The sequence below is a fragment of the Leptopilina boulardi genome, unplaced genomic scaffold (genome assembly GCF_019393585.1).
Source record: "Leptopilina boulardi isolate dan_hultmark-lab unplaced genomic scaffold, ZJU_Lbou_2.1 LbouV2_316, whole genome shotgun sequence".
Lineage (NCBI taxonomy): Eukaryota > Metazoa > Arthropoda > Insecta > Hymenoptera > Figitidae > Leptopilina > Leptopilina boulardi.
Window position 1 is genome coordinate 2,436,025 of NW_026137881.1, and position 19,565 is coordinate 2,455,589.

The 19,565-nt window shown below is 23.9% G+C and overlaps 2 protein-coding genes across 37 annotated transcripts in view; both read left to right on the forward strand.

The window, feature by feature from the left end:
* LOC127283940 (microtubule-actin cross-linking factor 1) overlaps positions 1-19,565 on the forward strand; it is a 298,405-nt gene that overhangs the window by 168,019 nt on the left and 110,821 nt on the right. The window lies entirely within an intron of this gene.
* LOC127283943 (uncharacterized) lies at positions 5,640-12,956 on the forward strand. Its single transcript, XM_051309131.1, has 2 exons — positions 5,640-6,230; positions 10,453-12,956. The coding sequence occupies exon 2, from the start codon at positions 10,453-10,455 to the stop codon at positions 12,469-12,471; it is 2,019 nt and encodes a 672-aa protein (XP_051165088.1). The 5' UTR covers positions 5,640-6,230; the 3' UTR covers positions 12,472-12,956.

A 19,565-nucleotide genomic window follows, 5' to 3' on the forward strand; every position in this document is an offset into this window, starting at 1 on the left:
CAGTATATTTCCTACTTGGTATTTATAGAAAAAAAAAGTTTCAATTATAATATAATTTTTATTTTTATTTATAAATTTATTATATTATATATATAAACATTTTTTTATATAATGATTATTACAGATAATTAGAACATTTTAACATATAATTATTATTTCTTTCATTATTATTATAATATCTTTCATTATTTATTATATATTATAATTCATAAATTTTTTATTATTTATTATTAATTTGTTTTTATTATTAATTATTAAATTGTTATATTTTTTATCTGTAAACAATATAAAAATAGTTTGCTTTTTTAAAAAATTTTCAATTTGATTTTAATTTTTAATTTAAGTTTAAAGTTTAAAACATTACAAAGTTTTTTTCAAGGTTTTATTTTTTCAAAATTTTTAAATATTTTTTAATTGCTTAATACTTTTTAAAATATAATTAATAATTTTCAATTAATTTAATTTTCTTTTTGATTACATAATTTTTTAATATTTATTAATTATCAATTAATTAAATTTTTTGAAAAAAAAACATAAATTTAAAATTTTCATTTGCAATGAAATATTTATAGAAAATACAAAAAAATATTTAGCAAAACTAATTTTTTGTAATTTCAAAGATTATAAAAAATCATCGAGCATTAATAGTGCTGCCCACGAGACTGAGACTGGTCTCGGTCTCGTCTCGTATCGTCTCGGTTTTTCGAGACGAGACCGAGACGAGACCCATCTTGGATAAAACTAGACGATACCGATACTAAATTTCACGAGACCGAGACTCTCGACAATATTTTTAAAAAATTAAAGAATAAATTAAAATATTATTATGAGACTTTATATATTATTTTTAATTTAATTGATTAATTTCTATAATTCATTAACAGACAAATATCTTTTAACTAAACATTTTTATATTATATTTTTTATTTAATAGTGTTCTTGAATTTAAATGTTACGCCAAAAACTAGTAATCAATGTACTCACGTTTCATTAAGTTTTTGTTAATTAAATTTTTAATATTTAATTTAAAAATAATTATTAAAGTGATTAATAAATTAAACAAAATTTACATAATAATAAATACTATTTTATGCACATTTTGTATAACAAGTAAACAACAAAAATAAAATTTAATAAAACTGTCATACAATTTTTAATTTTTATTTGAAGCTAGTTAAATAAAAAATTTATAATTTAATTTTTCTTTTTTAACTTTTGATACTTTTCTATATCATTTTCTTTAACTTAACTCTAAATTATTCGCATTACGGCAAGTAGATGGAGTCGCGGCGGTTATGTTGGCGATACTAGAATTGATTTATCAACATTTACACCACCAATTGTAACTATTGGTTGTAATTTATGTTTTTCTGATCATCAATTTTTCGATAGGTTTTTTTATAGGTTTTCATTGTTGTTACCGTCAACAATCGAACTAATAATTTTACAAGTTTATTAAATTTAAAAATTAACTTAGCTAAATTATTTTTGCTGTATTAACTAAAAAATAATAATATAATAAATAAAATAATATATATAATATAATATATAATAAATAATATAATAAAATAATAATAATAATATATTAACTAAAAAATCACTATTTATATAACATCAAACTCATTTTTTTCTGTGTATAAATAAATAATAACGTGAAAATTAGAAATATACCTATTATTAATTTATTACTCCACTGATGCAGAATTATTATTATTATTTTAATACAACCATTGCATTTAAAGTTGGACGCGCGCGTGTAATTTTGCTAGTATTAATAATAATTGTATTAATAATTAATTTTCGAGATATGGTACCTACAATGAAAAAAAAGAATTTATTCGATACAAATAAATATTTATTTGATAATAATCAAGTAAACGATTATTTGAATAATTTTTTTTTTCATTTTAGCTCAAAATTTAATCAATTATCTGTTTTTTTCGCAAAATTTAAAAACTTTCAATTATTTAAAGAAAATTAAATAAGAAAAATTTAAATGAAAAAAAGAAAAGAGAATAGTACTCAAATTAAAAAGAATTTTTTTTTAATTTTATATATTGGTAAACAAGGAAGACAATTTTGAAAATAATTAAAGAAATTCCGTTAAAAATTTTTTCCGATTTTTTTTTTTTTTGGTAAATGCTTAATAATTTTTTTCAATAAAATGAAATTAAATAAATAAAACTACATTAAATAAAGAAACAGAAAAAGGAATTTATATATATAATATATGTTTAGATTTAAAAAATATATATATATAAATGAAATAGCAAAATTATGGCTTTTGACGTTACAATCTTTAATGATTTGATAAGGTATCTAATAAAAATTTTTTCTTCCCTTTTTGCGCCGCAGAGATGGCGACGCAAGGTAAGTTTTTACTTACTCTCCCTTTTCTCAATTCGGTGTTTTGAAATAGTACTTTAATTAGGATAGTGACTGTATAACATAACCTCAAAATAAAAAATTGTTTTTAACATGTCTTTTTTTTTAATTGAAAATATAATAAGAAATCAATATTAAACAATTTTTGAGGGTCCAGATCAAAGAATTGGGTTATAACTTTTTAATACTCACAATCGTTCGTTTCTGAATAAAAAAAAAAAGTTTAAAATTTTTAATTTCTGCACTAAAAGAAATTTATTTGATTCAATATTCAAATAATATATATATTACTTGGTTATTATCAAATAAATATTTATTTTTATTAAATAATTATTATTTGAATCAATTAAATGGTATTTGTTACAAAAACAGAAATTTTCGGTTCAAATACGCAGTTTATTTAAATCAAATAAAAATATGTTTGGTTCAGGTAAATATTTATTTGATAATAGTAATTTGTTATTTTTGATTATTTGATAATTAGATAATCAGACAAAAATTGCAAATTTTTATCAAATTTTGATAAACAATAATTTATTTTACTCTAATTGTAACATTTTCTACAATTGCAATTTTTTTCAATATTGTTATTAAAAACAATTTGAATTGTTTATAATTTAAAAAAATATATATATATTTTCAACAACATTGAAAACATTATGATTGTAGACAATATTTCAATGAGTAAATTAAGCTATTGTTTAAAAAAATTGGATAAAAATTACTAATTTTTGTCTGAGCTGGAAAAAAAATCAGAATATTAAAAAAAAAAAAATCTTTGTCGAAAGATTTTGTCTCAATATTGTTTTTATTTGTGAAAAGTTTATTACTACATCTTTTAAAATTATTTGAAATTAATTTTTATTATATTTTTATCTGCTATTAAAAATATGATTAAAAACCATTTTTTAATAAAGTTTATGTTACGGTCATCACTCTCCTTGAAAGATAAGAAGAAAAGAAAAACAAGTATAAAAAATTGTGGTTCTAAGAAACAAAATTTTTAAAAATTTAAATTTCATTGTAGTTATCTGTTTTACCGACTATAATTTTTTTGCTTCTTGAAAGATCTCTGCAATATCGACTGCTGTCAGGGCATTTAGTTGCGCGTTAAGTCGTACAGATGGCGACATTAGCCGGATCAAACAAAAAGCCTGAGTTACATTGAAGAAAACTAGATTTAATAAAATTAGTCTTTATTAAAATTTCATTAAAAATTATTAAATTAAAATTTATTATTATTATTATTATTATTATTATTATTATTATTATTATTATTATTATTTACAATTATATTATTTTTTTATTTTTATAATAATAATTTTTTTAAAAATTGTATTATTTTTAATTTTTATAATTAATATTATTATTATTAATACCTTTATTTACTTTTTGTTGGGCAATTATTATTTATAATATTTCGTATAGTGTTTATAAAAAATTATTTTAAAAATATTTTGTAATTTCTTTTAGAATTCAAATTATAAATTTTTTTATAATTGAATTTTGATTTTGAAATTAAAAATTAATTTTGATAAATTTTTATTACACTTTTCAATATATGGGACATTTCCTGTCAAATTGGAAACCATTTTTTTTTACATTTTTGTAATTTTTTTTTAACATTTTTTTTTTATTACTGCTTGATACTATCTTTCATAATTTTTTTCATTTTTTTTTTTTTTTCTATCAAACTATTCGATGAACATAAGTGTTTTTAAAAATGACAAATAAGTACTATTTATTTTATTTATTTATTTATTTAAAGTAAACCGGGAAGTTTAAAAAATAACTATTATTTGTTTTTTATTATATTTATTTATTATTTGTGTTTAAAAAGGAATTGAAAATAAAATAAATGGAAAGAAAGTACATAAATAACAAATTTTATTATACTAAAATTTGATAAAGTGCGTATTTAATTAATTACTAAATAATACTAAATTTTATTAAATTCCTTTATTAAGTTTATAAAAGTTTTTCTATGCTTTAAAATTTCTTACATGAAAATTATTATTTTTATTATTTTTTTTTTTTAAGCATATTTTCCACTTGAAAATATTTTTCTAAAATATGAAATACTTTTTTGAAAATAAATTTATTTTCTTTCCATGTATTTATATACATAAACATGAAAAGTTGTTTTAAAATGAAGTTGTCATTCTTGATCAGTTGAAAGCAGATAGTAAATTGCGTGAGTAAATTGAAAATGAAGACAGCGTGATTCAGAACATATAATAGTATATTATGCCGAAATTCTGATGACTGAAAAAAAATAGAGATAACTTTTTTAATAAATTCCGATCGCAGAATGTATAATGTTTTGTGCGCGAGAATCGTTTTGCCGATTATTTATATATATATATATACAGATATACATATAACGATGTGTGATGTGGATTTCCTTTGTCGGTCAAGGTAGCAAACAGCAACGTCAGTAACTAGTAAATACCCACGCAAGACGTGCAATCCTAATGAATAAAAATGTCGCAATGGTCCCACAATCCGTATTCGTGAAATTACTCTTGAACTTTCGTAAGATTTGTCACAAAAATAATAAATATATCCCATTGATTATCTCTCTCGAATCTACTATAGTATAATTTTATCTATATATATATATATACATATATGGGACAAAAATTATCAAAAGATCAACAAATTCAAAATTTAAACGAAGCTGAATTACGCCACGTTTATGATAAAAAATTTTTAAAGAAATAATTTTTTAAGATGAAAAATTCTTTAATTTTTTGCCTAAAAAGTGTTTTTTTCTAATGTTTTTGATTAATGAATACTACAAGAAATATATTTTAGGCGAAAAATTATAGAATTTTTCATTTTAAAAAATGATTTCTGTAAAAATCGTTTTTCATAAACGTTGCGTACTTAAGCTTTGTAAATTTAACCCTTTTTTTGAAAATTAAAATGAATTTTTTTTTATAAAGTACTATTGTTTTTCTTTTTTTTTACCCCTTAAAATAAATATAAAAAATTTTTTTTTCCGTTTTCAAAATTAATTATTGTTAATAAAAAATGAAAAATTTTACAAACAAATAGTATTCAATTTTGTGCAAATTGCAGCCCGATCGGAGAAATTTTCTTTTTTATTTGGATCACTTGAGAAATTTCGCCTCAAATATATTGTTATATATCTATGTATTTTTAAATTGTAATATTAACTTTATAGGAGTCTTTCTCACAATCAAATTCATTTCTATTTTTTTACTTTCTAAAAAAAAAACAAAGTTTATAAGTATTGAGTCATCATGATCTATCTACAGGACTAGGACTTAGTCATATTTTTATCTATGTATATTGAACTTTGTAAGGACTAGAACTTAGTCATATTTTTATCTTTTCTTTCTTCTTCGTTAATATATAAGCAACATGTAATCTTCAAAAGCCAGATTTAGTCGTGACTGCTTTCGGAGAAGGACTCCCAAATTATTAAAGAAAGTTTTAAATAAAAATCTGTGAATTTATTATTTGGAATCCAACATAATTTTTGGCGACGAGGATACGGATTGGTCCGATACTCTATATTAGTGATTCTTGGAACTAGCAACTCCATCCTAAAAACGAGTGACAATTTTAATTGTTAAAATTCGGTCCACGAACGAGTCAGCAACAAAAAAAAGTGAACTTCCGACTGCCGTATTGGAACTAGCAACTCCAACAGAAGGGACGACATTTCCCAGGTTGACATCTTGGAATTAGCAACTCCAACAACAGGGACAACATTATCAAGTTGACATCTTGGAATTAGCAACTCCAACAACAGAAACAACATTCTCAGGTTGACATCTTGGAATTAGCAACTCCATCACCAGAGAATCTTCAACGTAAGTACTGACACTTTTAATATTCGATTGCATTCCGACTTTTTCTCAATTCTTTCAAATTCATTCCTTCAAATTCCTAAAAGAAAAGAAAAATGCCTGATCCAGATCAAAGTGCTGTAATTAATTCAGTATCACTCGAATTTCTTACTAAATTACTACCTGACAATTTTGACGGAGATAGATTCAAAATTAGAAGCTTTGTTAAACAAGTAGATTCAGTGTTCGAAATAGCTAAGGAAAATCAAAAAACACCCCTTTTATTATATGTAAAAAGTAAAATAATCGGTAAAGCCCGAGAGCAAATAGATATTCACTGTAATCTCACCACTTGGGAGGAGATTTCAGAATTGTTACTCAATTTGTATCAAGACAAAAGATCATTAGATCAATTGCTTGAAGAACTCAATAATATTAAACAAAGACCAAATGAAAGTGTATCTTTTTATTATCAAAAATTAGAAGATCTCTCATCAAGAATCTTAGCCGTAATTCATACCACTGAAACTAATAAAGATATTTTAAAAGGTAGAATTGCTATGATTAACGACATGACTTTGAATCGTTTTATTTATCATACACATCCACAAATCTCTCAAATGTTAAGATATCGCGAATTTAAAACTTTAAACAGCGCTCTCACTGCTGCTACAGCAGAAGAAAAAGCTCTAGGCATGAAAATCAATTTTTCTTCTCAAAAATGTCACATTTGTCATAAAACTAACCATTTAGCTAAAGATTGCTATCATAAAAATAAAAATTATAAATCTTCTCAAAACAAATCTATAAATCATTTAAATTTCTCTAATAACGAAACAAATCAAAATACATCTCAATCTAATTCGAATAAATCTAATATATCATGTAGATATTGTAAAAGGCCTGGTCATCTTATTGAACAATGTAGAAAAAGACAATGGGTAAATCAAAATCGCGATAAAAATTTAAACTCAGATAATCGCCCCTCAAATCAAAGCGTTAATTTTCAACAAGCTTCTCAAATTAACACCAACAATGAAAATCTTTGTAACAATGACGTTACAATTCCTTCAACTTCAAATTCTGACCAAATCGGTCAAACATTCAATACGTTTTTACGATCAAACATTTTACTTGACACTAACGATTTAACATACGTGTTATTAAAATCACCTTCTGCTAATTCTTGTGACAAAACTCTAAAATTTATAATTGATACCGGTGCTTCTATTTCATTAATAAAGAACACGAGTCTTAAAATTTATGACATAATAAATCCTAAATCTATTATCTTAAATGGTATCTCTCCTTCCTCGCCTCTTCAAACTCTAGGCGAAATCGAAATTCAATTGCAATGTTACAAAAATTCTATTCATTCAAAATTCCACCTAATAAATAATTTAACAAATATTCCATTCGACGGTTTATTAGGTCACGATTTCTTCCACAACCAAAAAAGTCAAATTGATTATGACAAATACACGATCTCAATTAAGGCGTTTCCATCACCAATACCTCTTTTCCAACTCGAAACAAATAAAGCTCAGGCTTGTAGGCAAATAGATAAAATGCTCAAACAAGATATCGTAAGTCCTTCTATGAATCCGTGGTCAAGTCTACTCTGGGTAGTTCCAAACAAGTTAAATGCTTTTTGTAAGCGTAAACGACGCATAGTAATTGACTATCGAAATCTAAATAAGATAATCGGTGACGCGTTCTCGACATCTCACATTGAAAATGCACCTGCGTATTTTCAAAGACACATGAATTCTGTTTTTCTAAGTTTGAATAAAAATCAATGGTTCGTTTATCTCGATGACATTGTTATACATGGATCATCTTTCGAAAATCACGAAAACAAATTAGCAAATGTCTTTCAAAGACTTTGCGTTAAGCAATCACAACTTCAGCTCAATAAACGCGAATTTATTCAAACATGCGAAAATTCAGGTCATGCAATATATCCATACCTTTCAGAACATTTTATTGTAGGTGTCTTATTTCAATTAAAAGATTCTAATCACCTACCCATCACTTACTATTCAAGAAAATTGAATAAAGCAGAACAAAAATACTCAACAATGGAGAAAGAACTTTTAGCCGTTATCTGTACCATTAGAAATTTTCGACCTTATCTCCACGGTAAACTCTTCACGATTTACACTGACCACAGGCCAATTCAATGGCCCTTTAATGGTAAAAATCAATTTTCAAAAATCGTCAGATGGCGATTTCAGTTAAACAAATATCAATACGTTATCAACTGTAATCCTATACGAATTAATTTCAAGGCCGATGAACTTAAAATTTAAAATTCAAATCAAAAAAATCTTTGGATCTTCTAAGATCCAAAATTAAAATTTAAAAATCAAATCAAAAATCTAAAATCGAAATCTTAAATCAGAAAATCTTAAATTAGAACATCTTAAGTCAGAAAATCTTAGATCAGAAAATCTTAGATCAGAAAATCTTAAATCATAAAATCTCAAGTCAGAAAATCTTAAGTCAGAAAATCTTAAATCAGAAAATCTTAAGTAAGAAAATCTTAAATCAGAAAATCTTAAATTAGAACATCTTAAGTCAGAAAATCTTAAATCAGATAATCTTAAGTCAGAAAAACTTAAATCAGAAAATCTTAAATCATAAAATCTCAAGTCAGAAAATCTTAAGTCAGAAAATCTTAAATCAGAAAATCTTAAGTCAGAAAATCTTAAATCAGAAAATCTTAAGTCAGAAAATTTTAAGTCAGAAAAACTTAAATCAGAAAATCTTAAATCATAAAATCTCAAGTCAGAAAATCTTAAGTCAGAAAATCTTAAGTCAGAAAATCTTAAATCAGAAAATCTTAAGTAAGAAAATCTTAAATCAGAAAATCTTAAATTAGAACATCTTAAGTCAGAAAATCTTAAATCAGATAATCTTAAGTCAGAAAAACTTAAATCAGAAAATCTTAAATCATAAAATCTCAAATCAGAAAATCTTAAGTCAGAAAATCTTAAATCAGAAAATCTTAAGTCAGAAAATCTTAAATCAGAAAATCTTAAATTAGAACATCTTAAGTCAGAAAATCTTAAATCAGATAATCTTAAGTCAGAAAAACTTAAATCAGAAAATCTTAAATCATAAAATCTCAAGTCAGAAAATCTTAAGTCAGAAAATCTTAAATCAGAAAATCTTAAGTCAGAAAATCTTAAATCAGAAAATCTTAAGTCAGAAAATCTTAAATCATGAAATCTCAAGTCAGAAAATCTTAAGTCAGAAAATCTTAAGTCAGAAAATCTTAAATCAGAAAATCTTAAATCAGAAAATCTTAAATCACAACTCTAAGTCAAGAATTCTAAATCAAAAATCTTAAATCGCAAATTCTAAAATCAAAATCCTAAATCAAGAATTCTGACACAAAATGTTGAATTAGAAAATCAAAAAATCATAATTTTAAATTCAGAACTCTAAATCAAAATCTTAAATCGATAATTTTAAATCAAAATTCTGAATAAAAACAATTTTGTTATATATAAATAGGTCTAAATTAAAAGATTTAATTCCTAAATTTAAAACAAAATTCTAAATCTAAATGTGGCTCAAAAATCAAAGTTGCACAATAAAATTTCTAAGTCAAAAATCATATAAATAAATAAATAAAAGTCTAAACCAAAATCAAAATTAAGTGAACCATTCAAAACCTACTCAAAACACTTGTTGACAACACCTTATCACCCGCAAACAAATGGTGCACTAGAACGATCCCATCTCACTTTAAAAGATTATGTCAAACACGACCAAACAGACTGGGACGAGTACTTACCATTTGCTATGTTTAGCTACAATACGTCAACTCACAAATCTACTAATTTCACGCCATACGAACTTCTTTTCGGATCAAAAGCGTACTTGCCTTCATCAATCACACAAGAGCCTAAATTTCATTACTCTTATGATGATTATGTTCGCGCTTTAAAAAACAAGCTAAATGTTTCATTTAAAATTGCTAGAGAAAATATAATAAAATCAAAAACAAATAGCAAGAATAATTACGACAAGAAAAGTAATCCCAAAACTTTCGATGTTAATGATCTCGTTTGTGTTTTAAATAAACAAAGTACAATTGGACTGAGTAAAAAATTAACCCCTCGAGTAAAAGGACCCTATAAAGTAACAAAAGTTTATGATAATCAAACTGTAGGCGTACAAATAGGAAAAAGAGAAATTACATACCATACTAACCTTTTACAACATTATTTTCCAGATGAAATTGACAATCTTTCTTTCCCTTCTACTTCCAAAACTCATCCTTAGTTTACCCTACACAAACACACCATTAAATCATACAAGCGGAATTCTTTATGATAAAAAGGGAATAGCCAAGATATCAAATTCTAAACTAACACTCTTAGCCCACATTAATTTTACACATCTAAATGATGCTCGCATAATAGTGGTTAATAATGCAATTCAAAGTCAATATCTTTGTAAAAAATTATCAGATGCGCCTTATGCGCGAGGACATGTTAGTTTTCATTGTGAAAGAGCTGTACGGTTAATATTCGAGTTAATAAATGAAATAAATAGAAAAAATGAGATTCTTCAGCAATTGACTACTCAATTATCAATACGTCAACGTCGTGGTTTAATGAACGGTGTTTCTTATGCAGTCAATTGGTTATTCGGTATACCCGATGCCGATGATGCAGAATATTATTCCGAAAATATTCATAAATTAATAAATGATAATATCCAAGTAAAAACTCTTCTGAAATCTCAAATACAAGTTGTTTCTAATACTATCAAAAATTTTAATAATTCCTTATACTCTTTAAAAAGTCAAGAAGAAATATTAAATTCTAATTCAGAAAAGATTAATAATTTCATGTCCAATACTAATATCGAAACATCAGTTTTACAATTAGAGACATTAATCACATTTCAAACATCAACAATACTGGAATTATCAAATAAAATTTCCAGAGATTATAGTGAATATATAGATGCGATAAATTTAGCCAAATATAATATTTTATCTCCATTAATAATCACCCCTAATGTCTTATTAGAAGAATTAAATAAATATCATGGAGAATACGAATTATTAATTACTCCAGATGAAAAACATTTTCCTATGTTATATAAATTATTGAAAGTAGATGTATTCCACACTAGTAAAATAACTATTTTTAGTATACAAGTTCCACTGATATCAAAAATGTATTTTGATCTTTATCATTTAATCCCACTTCCAATTCAACACTCAAATTCTTCAATATTTTCCTACATTGTTCCTAAATATCAACATCTCTTATTATCCCAATCAAAACTCCAATTCCTTTCCTTGGAAAAATTGTCGGATTGTATCGAGTATTTAAAGGGAAAGTACGTTTGTTTCGACGCACACGTCACACAAGTAACAGATCAACCTGAGTGCGAAGTCAGACTGCTGCTACCCCATACTAATCAACTACCCGACGATTGCCAAATTAAAACTACAAAGGCTATCATCGAAACTTGGAAATACGCAGGATATAATCAATGGTTCTACGTACTCCAGAGGCCAACAACACTTACAATCATCTGTAGCAACTCAAAAGAAGAAATAACTGACGTCATCCTTTATCAGACAGGTCTACTTAAGTTACAAGATCACTGCAAGGGTTATACCAATCGTTACGCATTAGAAACGACTAACTTCGCTGATACAAACATAACTTTTCACATACCAAATATCACCATAATTCAAGATGATTGTTGTATCAGAAATGTAGATATTAAACATATAGAATCGATTCCTTTGAAACCAATACATCTAACTAACATCGATCTCTCAGACCTCACATATTCAAATAAAAAATTAAATGAACTTGACGAAATTATCAATAAACATATAAATGAACCATTCATTGTTACCCATACCAAATGGTATACAATTGTTTTAGCAATGATTGGATCAATCATTTTGCTATTTATAATCAGTAACTGTTGCCGATGGTGCGGATGTCTCCGTTGGATTAAAAAATGGTGTTGTTTCACTGCAGACCCAGCAACGGGACAAATTTTGCCACCTACCATAAAGAATTTTGTCAACTGTAATTTTGACTCTAATCTCCACACAAAGGAGGTTGTAGTGTATTCAAAAAGAAATTCCTGCGAGGACATCGAGCAAGCCGGAAGGAGGAGCATAGCAGAAGAAATCGATGATTTTACATCAATTCCAATTCTACACTCACCATCTACATCAAAAATAAAATCTCGTAGAAGCACTACACCAATATAATTTCAACTTGTAATTTTTGTAATGCCTATAATATAAATAAAATAAAAAAAAAATAATAATAATAATAAAAAAAAAATATATATATAATAATAATAAATAAATAATAAATATTTTTTACTAGAGATTTGAACACTTGCGTCTTCAATCTAAAAGAGGGAGATGTTATATATCTATGTATTTTTAAATTGTAATATTAACTTTATAGGAGTCTTTCTCACAATCAAATTCATTTCTATTTTTTTACTTTCTAAAAAGACAAAGTTTATAAGTATTGAGTCATCATGATCTATCTACAGGACTAGGACTTAGTCATATTTTTATCTATGTATATTGAACTTTGTAAGGACTAGAACTTAGTCATATTTTTATCTTTTCTTTCTTCTTCGTTAATATATAAGCAACATGTAATCTTCAAAAGCCAGATTTAGTCGTGACTGCTTTCGGAGAAGGACTCCCAAATTATTAAAGAAAGTTTTAAATAAAAATCTGTGAATTTATTATTTGGAATCCAACAATATGTATATAAAAATTTGTTTATAACGTTAACAAAAATTTGCCTCACAAATTCGTCTTTTTAATTGTTTTAATTTCTTTTAAAATAATTTTAACCATACTATTGGGAGAGAATTCAAAACAAAAATTGCTTATCGCTTTTTTTTAGGTTAGGAATCTTGTGAATTGATAGGTACAAGTACCATCCGTTTAACACAAAAACATAGATAATGGCGCTTAATTCAAAAATTGTTGACTATTTAATGAAAAACTATAATATTAAAAAAAATTTGTTTACTTTATTTATTTATTTATTTTTAAAAATAAAAATTTACATAAATTATTATAAAATTTATTTACGTAAATTTTGTTAAATGAACATTCGGTTGAATTTTGAGTTAGTTGATTTAATATTCATGACAATTTAAAACATTGCAATTTGGTATGTAATAATTTTTTTAAAATTGCTTATAGATCTTTTAGCGAATTTAAAATATATATATATATATATATATATATATATATATATATATATATATATATATATATATATATATATATATATAAATATATATAAATTTTCCATATAGATATTAAATAATTCATGAGAAACAATTGTGTATAATATATTTTGTATAAATGCTCTTTCGCGTAAGCATATATGATTGATGTCGAAAACATTGATTTCCCATATTTTCAATCACCAAATAATGATTTTTAATGAGATCTCGATCGAACTTGAAATTTTTTTTCTCGTGGGCGACAATATTTTGCAGCAGTGGGTGGTTCGTTGTACGATCTATTCATTTCTATATGTTTATCGATAAATGATCAATCTCAAATTATTTATTTTTGTTCCGATCTCAAATAGAATTTTTTATTTTAAATTTAATTAAAATTAATTTAAAAAATATCGAAACTGATCCATTTTTTTTTCTTTATCTTTTTACTTTATTTTTTCATTTTTACTCTCTAAATCTGAATTAGTAAAAATGTTTACTAATTTGAATTAGTGACTAGTTTGAATTAATTTGAATTTTACTAATTATTGGTAACTTTAACTAAAAATTAGTAAAATTTTACTAATTCAGAAGCAAAAAGTGCGTCACTAATTCAAATTAGTAAATATTTTTACTAATTCAGATTTAGAGAGTAGGTAAAAATATTATTTTTCAATTTTTAATTCTGTTTTTCTTTTTATTTCTCTATTTAGCAAAATTTTCAATTTAACAGACTTTCCATTAAGCCGAATTTTTTTAAGCGAAATTTTCATTTCACCGAATTTTTATTTAACGCAATTTATTATAAAAATTAAATTTGACATTTTTTTATTGAATTCCATTTAAGAAAAATTTCTATTACACCAAATATTATACTAAAGTTTAGATACTTTTGGATTTTCATTTGGCATAAAAATTTCCTAAATCAAAAATTTCGTTCAGTTGAAAATATCAGTAAAATATAAATTTTTCCTTTCTCAAAAATTCGGCTAAATAATTAATAATTATTCGGCTTAATAATAATAATAATAATAATAATAATAATAATAATAATAATAATAATAATAATAATAATTCAGTTAAACAGAAATTTCATAATAAATTGAAAGATTTCGTTTCTTTACAAAACATAAATTCATTTTAATTAAAAACTCGCTGCTTGAAAATCGGTAAAATTCGTTTTGCTGTCATTTTAATTATTTCATTTTTAATTTATAGCCACATTAATTCTTTTGTATTCTTGAATTTCAAAAGAAGTATATAATAAATTTTACGAACATTATAAGTGGAAATTTTTACGATCTTGGCAACCTTTAATGAAAAAAAAAAAAAAAACAGCAATTCTTGAGTATAAAAATGTCATTTGATATATTGGGAAGGAGTTAAAAAAAAAAAATTTATTTTCACTTGAATAAAAAAATGAAAACTGTTATTAAACAATTTTAGTAAATAATAATAATAATAATAATAATAATAATAATAATAATAATAATAATAATAATAAAAATTTATCTTTTCGAAGGAAATGTGTCAAATGCGATAATCTAACTGACAAAGTTCATTCTCATTGAAATAGTATAATTATATATCTTCTTGTCTATTGTGTGACTTTTCTAATTAACATACAAAAGTAACTCAACAAATGTTTTTCTTTTCTGGATAAATATATATATAAGTGTTAAAAGTCCTGCACTTTGAATTTAGAGAAAGTTTTTGTTTTTAATTGATGATAATTATAATTATTAATTACAATAATTAGAAATTAATATTTATTAATTGGATTATTGAAAAATGTGTTTATCAATTAATTAATTAATAATAATAATAATAATATTGAATAAAACATGAAATAATGAATATATAACAAAATAGAATTTATTTTTAGAACATTTTAGAAAAAAAAAATTATTCAAAATTAATAGAAAAAATTTGATTGTTTATTTATTTATATAAATAATATTTATAATTTTCTCTGCAATTCTCAAGTGTCCTTTTTCTACTCCTAGATCATATTTCACTTTTAGTATTAGATTCCATATAATCCACTCTGACATGTGCTAACTTGGTTATTGCCTATCGATTGGTGAATGACTTGAATAGACTTTTGCTTTGGGTGAACGCACTTCGTGAGTTGCAAAAAAAAAAAAAAAAAAAAATTTGTACGATAAAAGTTTTAAGTAAATATTTTTGATTTTCTTTTTAGAGAAACGGAAAAAATATTTTGAACGTTCAAATAAACGAAAAATTATTATTATTATTATTATTATTATTATTATTATTATTATTATTATTATTATTATTACTTAATAATATTTCTTTTATAACAATTATTTTTACTATTATTATTACTATTATTATTAATAATAACTTACTTAATTTAATTATTAATTAAAAGAAAAATGAATTGTAACATTGACAATAATTGGATTGTTACTATTAAAACAAAAAATTTGTATTGTTGTTACAACAAATTTTTTGTTCCTCTACACTCAGAGAAATAACATTGGTATTTGTCTAAGGACAAAATAAATATTTATTTGTTTAAATTAAATTTTATTTTGTTTAAATAAAAATATTATTTGCACTAAATAAAATTTTATTTGTCCTAATTTAAACTTTTTATTTAATTCAAATAAATTTTATTTGTCTCATATGAATGTAAATAAAATATTTCTTTGGATGTAACTATTCGAAATTATTGTAATAACAATAAAATTGTTGAGAGAACAAAAAATTTATTGACGAAATAAAAAATTTGTTATCACAAACAAATTAATTTTTTTAAGAGAACAAAAAATTTGTTGTCACAACAAACCAGATTTGTTACTTCTATTAATTATAACAATTCCCAAGTCGAAATTTAGACTCTCTATAAGTTCTCTAAAAATCTCCTTTTATTCTCTCCAACACTTTCATATCCTCTTAAAAAAATGTAAAAATTGGATTTTTTTCTTATTTCTTATTCTCTTCTTTATAAAACTTTTAGGAGGAATAAAACTTGGAAAAATTCAAATTAAGAAAAAATTCTAAGACCTCTTTTCAACCTCTAAACATGCAGATTTGGAAATAAGCGCATGATTTCAGGCTGAAAAGAGGCTGAGAAAATCGAGGGTGAAAAGAGGGAAAAATTTCGACTTGGGTTCGATTATATTAAATTCAAACAATTCCAATTTTTTTCTAAAATTACAAAATTATTCACAACTTTAAAGATACTTTTTTTGGAATTTTTGACGAAATAAAAATTAATAATCTCAATAATAATAAATGAGGGAAAAAAAACAATTTTTTTTTTCTCATGGTATATTTTGTTATTCTTTTTCAGAATATAAACACTATTGTCCTAAAAATATGATGAGAAAGTAAAAAAAAAATGGGTCTCATCGTATCCCACTTAAAAAATCGTTCACATTCTAGAATATATAGTATATCTGTTTTTTTAATGCAAAATGCGTAGGAACGACCCTTTTTTATCATTTGGTCAGAATGCTCATTCGAACTTCGCAATAACATTTATCCGTAACTCCCACGTAATTATTCAGAAGAATCAAAAGCGCCATTTGGACTTGGACTGCCCCCCTTTTTTCTTATATATGTTGTGTATATGTATATATATATACAACAATAATGTATTTAGATGATTTTATATATATGCACGATTCTTGCCATTCTCAAGATATAAAGTGACGTTACCTATGGGTGACATCATTGTTTGAATTATAGATATAGTCAAGAGTCATACGGAATCAAAAACCTCACCTGTCTCTTGTATTATTATTATTATTGTCTCTCATTCCATTTTCAGAAGGTGACAGATTTAGTCTTCTTTTTTTTCTCTTTCCTTCTTGTAGTTCTCGTTTTTTAATTTTTTATTCATACTCTATTTTTATCGCGACAATAATATTCTCTTTGTTTTTTAAACACATTTTTTATTGTGAAAAAAAAAACATTTTACCAAAGGGCGATTCTACGTGAAGGCCTTTTGCCCTAAAATAACTTGAAAACTGAAAAATGGTTTTTAATGCAAATAAAAATTTTTTTTTAAATATTTTTTAAAATATATTTTAAAATTTTTCTTTCAGCTTACAATTACAGGGTGTCTACTAGTCCTGGAAGTCCTGGAAATGTCCTGGAATTTGAAAAAATGTCCTGGAATGTCCTTGAAAGTCCTGGAATTTTAATTTTTGTCCTTGAATTTTTTATATTTTACTTTTAAATTTTCAAAAATTTCTAAATTTGTCAATCAAGTAAAAAAAAATTCATTAAATAAGTAAAATGAAAATTTATTTAAATAATTAATTAATTTTTTAATAATTTCTGAAAACAATAGTTAAACTAAAATTTTTTTTATTATTTAAAGTCATCCAATTTAATGTCCTGGAAAAATAAGAAATTTGTCCTGAAAAGTCCTGGAATTTTAATTCAGATTTTTAGTAGACACTCTGAATTAGAAAAAAATTGCAATATTTATTTAATAAAATGTATTGAATGAAAATTGCGATTTTTTTCTAAGCTGAAAGAAAAAAGTAGAAAGAAAAATAATTATTTTTAACAAAATAATTATTCTAAGACCTTGTTTTCAGCATGTGGATAAATTTAATCCCAGGAGAAGTTAAAGACAGTAGATATATTCTGCGTCTGCGCAGAGGCAAACATTCTGCGCAGACGCAGAATATATCTACTGCCTTTAACCTCTCGGAGGATTAAATTTATCCATACGGTGAAAATGACTTCTAAGTCAACATAATTTTTTTTCCGAAAATTGTAAAACTAAATCTTCTAAAATTGTTTGAAATTAAATGTTTTTATTAAATTTTTGTTTGCATTAAAAATCGATTTTAATTTTTGAGGTTATGTTAGAGCCTCAATTTTTATTTTTCTATAAGAGGACAAATTTCCAAATTGTCAATTTTGAGCTGTACAAAAAATTAAATTTCAAATTAAATTTAATTACCCAAAATCACATTAAACAGTTATTGTTGAATGTCAAAAAAAAAAAAAAAAACAGAAGCTAAATATTGATTGAATTAGAATTTTTATAATATTACAAAGCATGTAAAATAAATATTTAGATTCAATCCTTAGCGACAGGTTCGAAATATTTTTTTTATTATATATACCTATACATATGAGCCCACGCACGCGTATATAAAAGTGATGCTTTTGAAGCACACTTGAAATTCATCAAAGAAAAATCACACACTTGTTGTGATTTTATATTAATAATTATGCAAGTAACATTGATTTTGATTTCTGTAGGTCATTCGACATTCTCAAGGGAAAATAATTATATACGTTTCCGGTTTGTCATAGAAGTAAAAAAAAAAACAGAACGTATTTCCTTGATATACATATATAATTTATTTATTTATTTAATATATACAGGCAAAATTGTATATTATATTTTTCAAATAATATTTTTCTTTCAAAATATGTCGAAACATATAATTTTTACATTTTTGAAACGAGCAAATTCATGAAAAGTAAAAATTTTTTTTGCAAACATTTTTAGCCCACGGTTATAGAGAACATTAAAGTGCGTTAAATTTTAGAAAAATAATGTATTATAACTCGAAAATATAATAGTAATGATAATAATAATAATGATAGTAATAATAATAAATAGTAATTAATATATCTAGTCTTTTAGTGTTAAAGATATAATTTCTAAATCGAGTTTCTTCATCTCGTGAGGCAGAGATCCCGTTTCACTTATCTTCCGTATTCCCTAGAATCCGCTAGTTCATCTTAACTTTGCTTTCTTATTTACATATATATTCTGAATTTCAAATTATATCGTATTTTTCAATTTATTCAATTCAATTTTTTTAATTTATTCTTGCTCTCTAAATCTGAATTAGTGATCTTACTAATTTAAATTAGTAAAAATTTTCATTAATTTTTAGTCACTTTTTACTAAAAATTTTGTAAAAAAATTTGAAACTACTAAATCAATTAGTAATATTTTTATTACAAATTAGTAAAAATTCTCACTAATGTAAATTAGTAGCTCACTTTTTACTAATTCAAATTTAGAGAGTATAGTTCAATAATTTAATATATACAAAAATAATTTATACAAATAATTTTGATATGCATTTGGGA

Bases quoted from the DNA above. Each gene is read 5' to 3' on its own strand.
- LOC127283943 (XM_051309131.1), top strand. From the start codon at position 10,453: ATGAAATTGACAATCTTTCTTTCCCTTCTACTTCCAAAACTCATCCTT.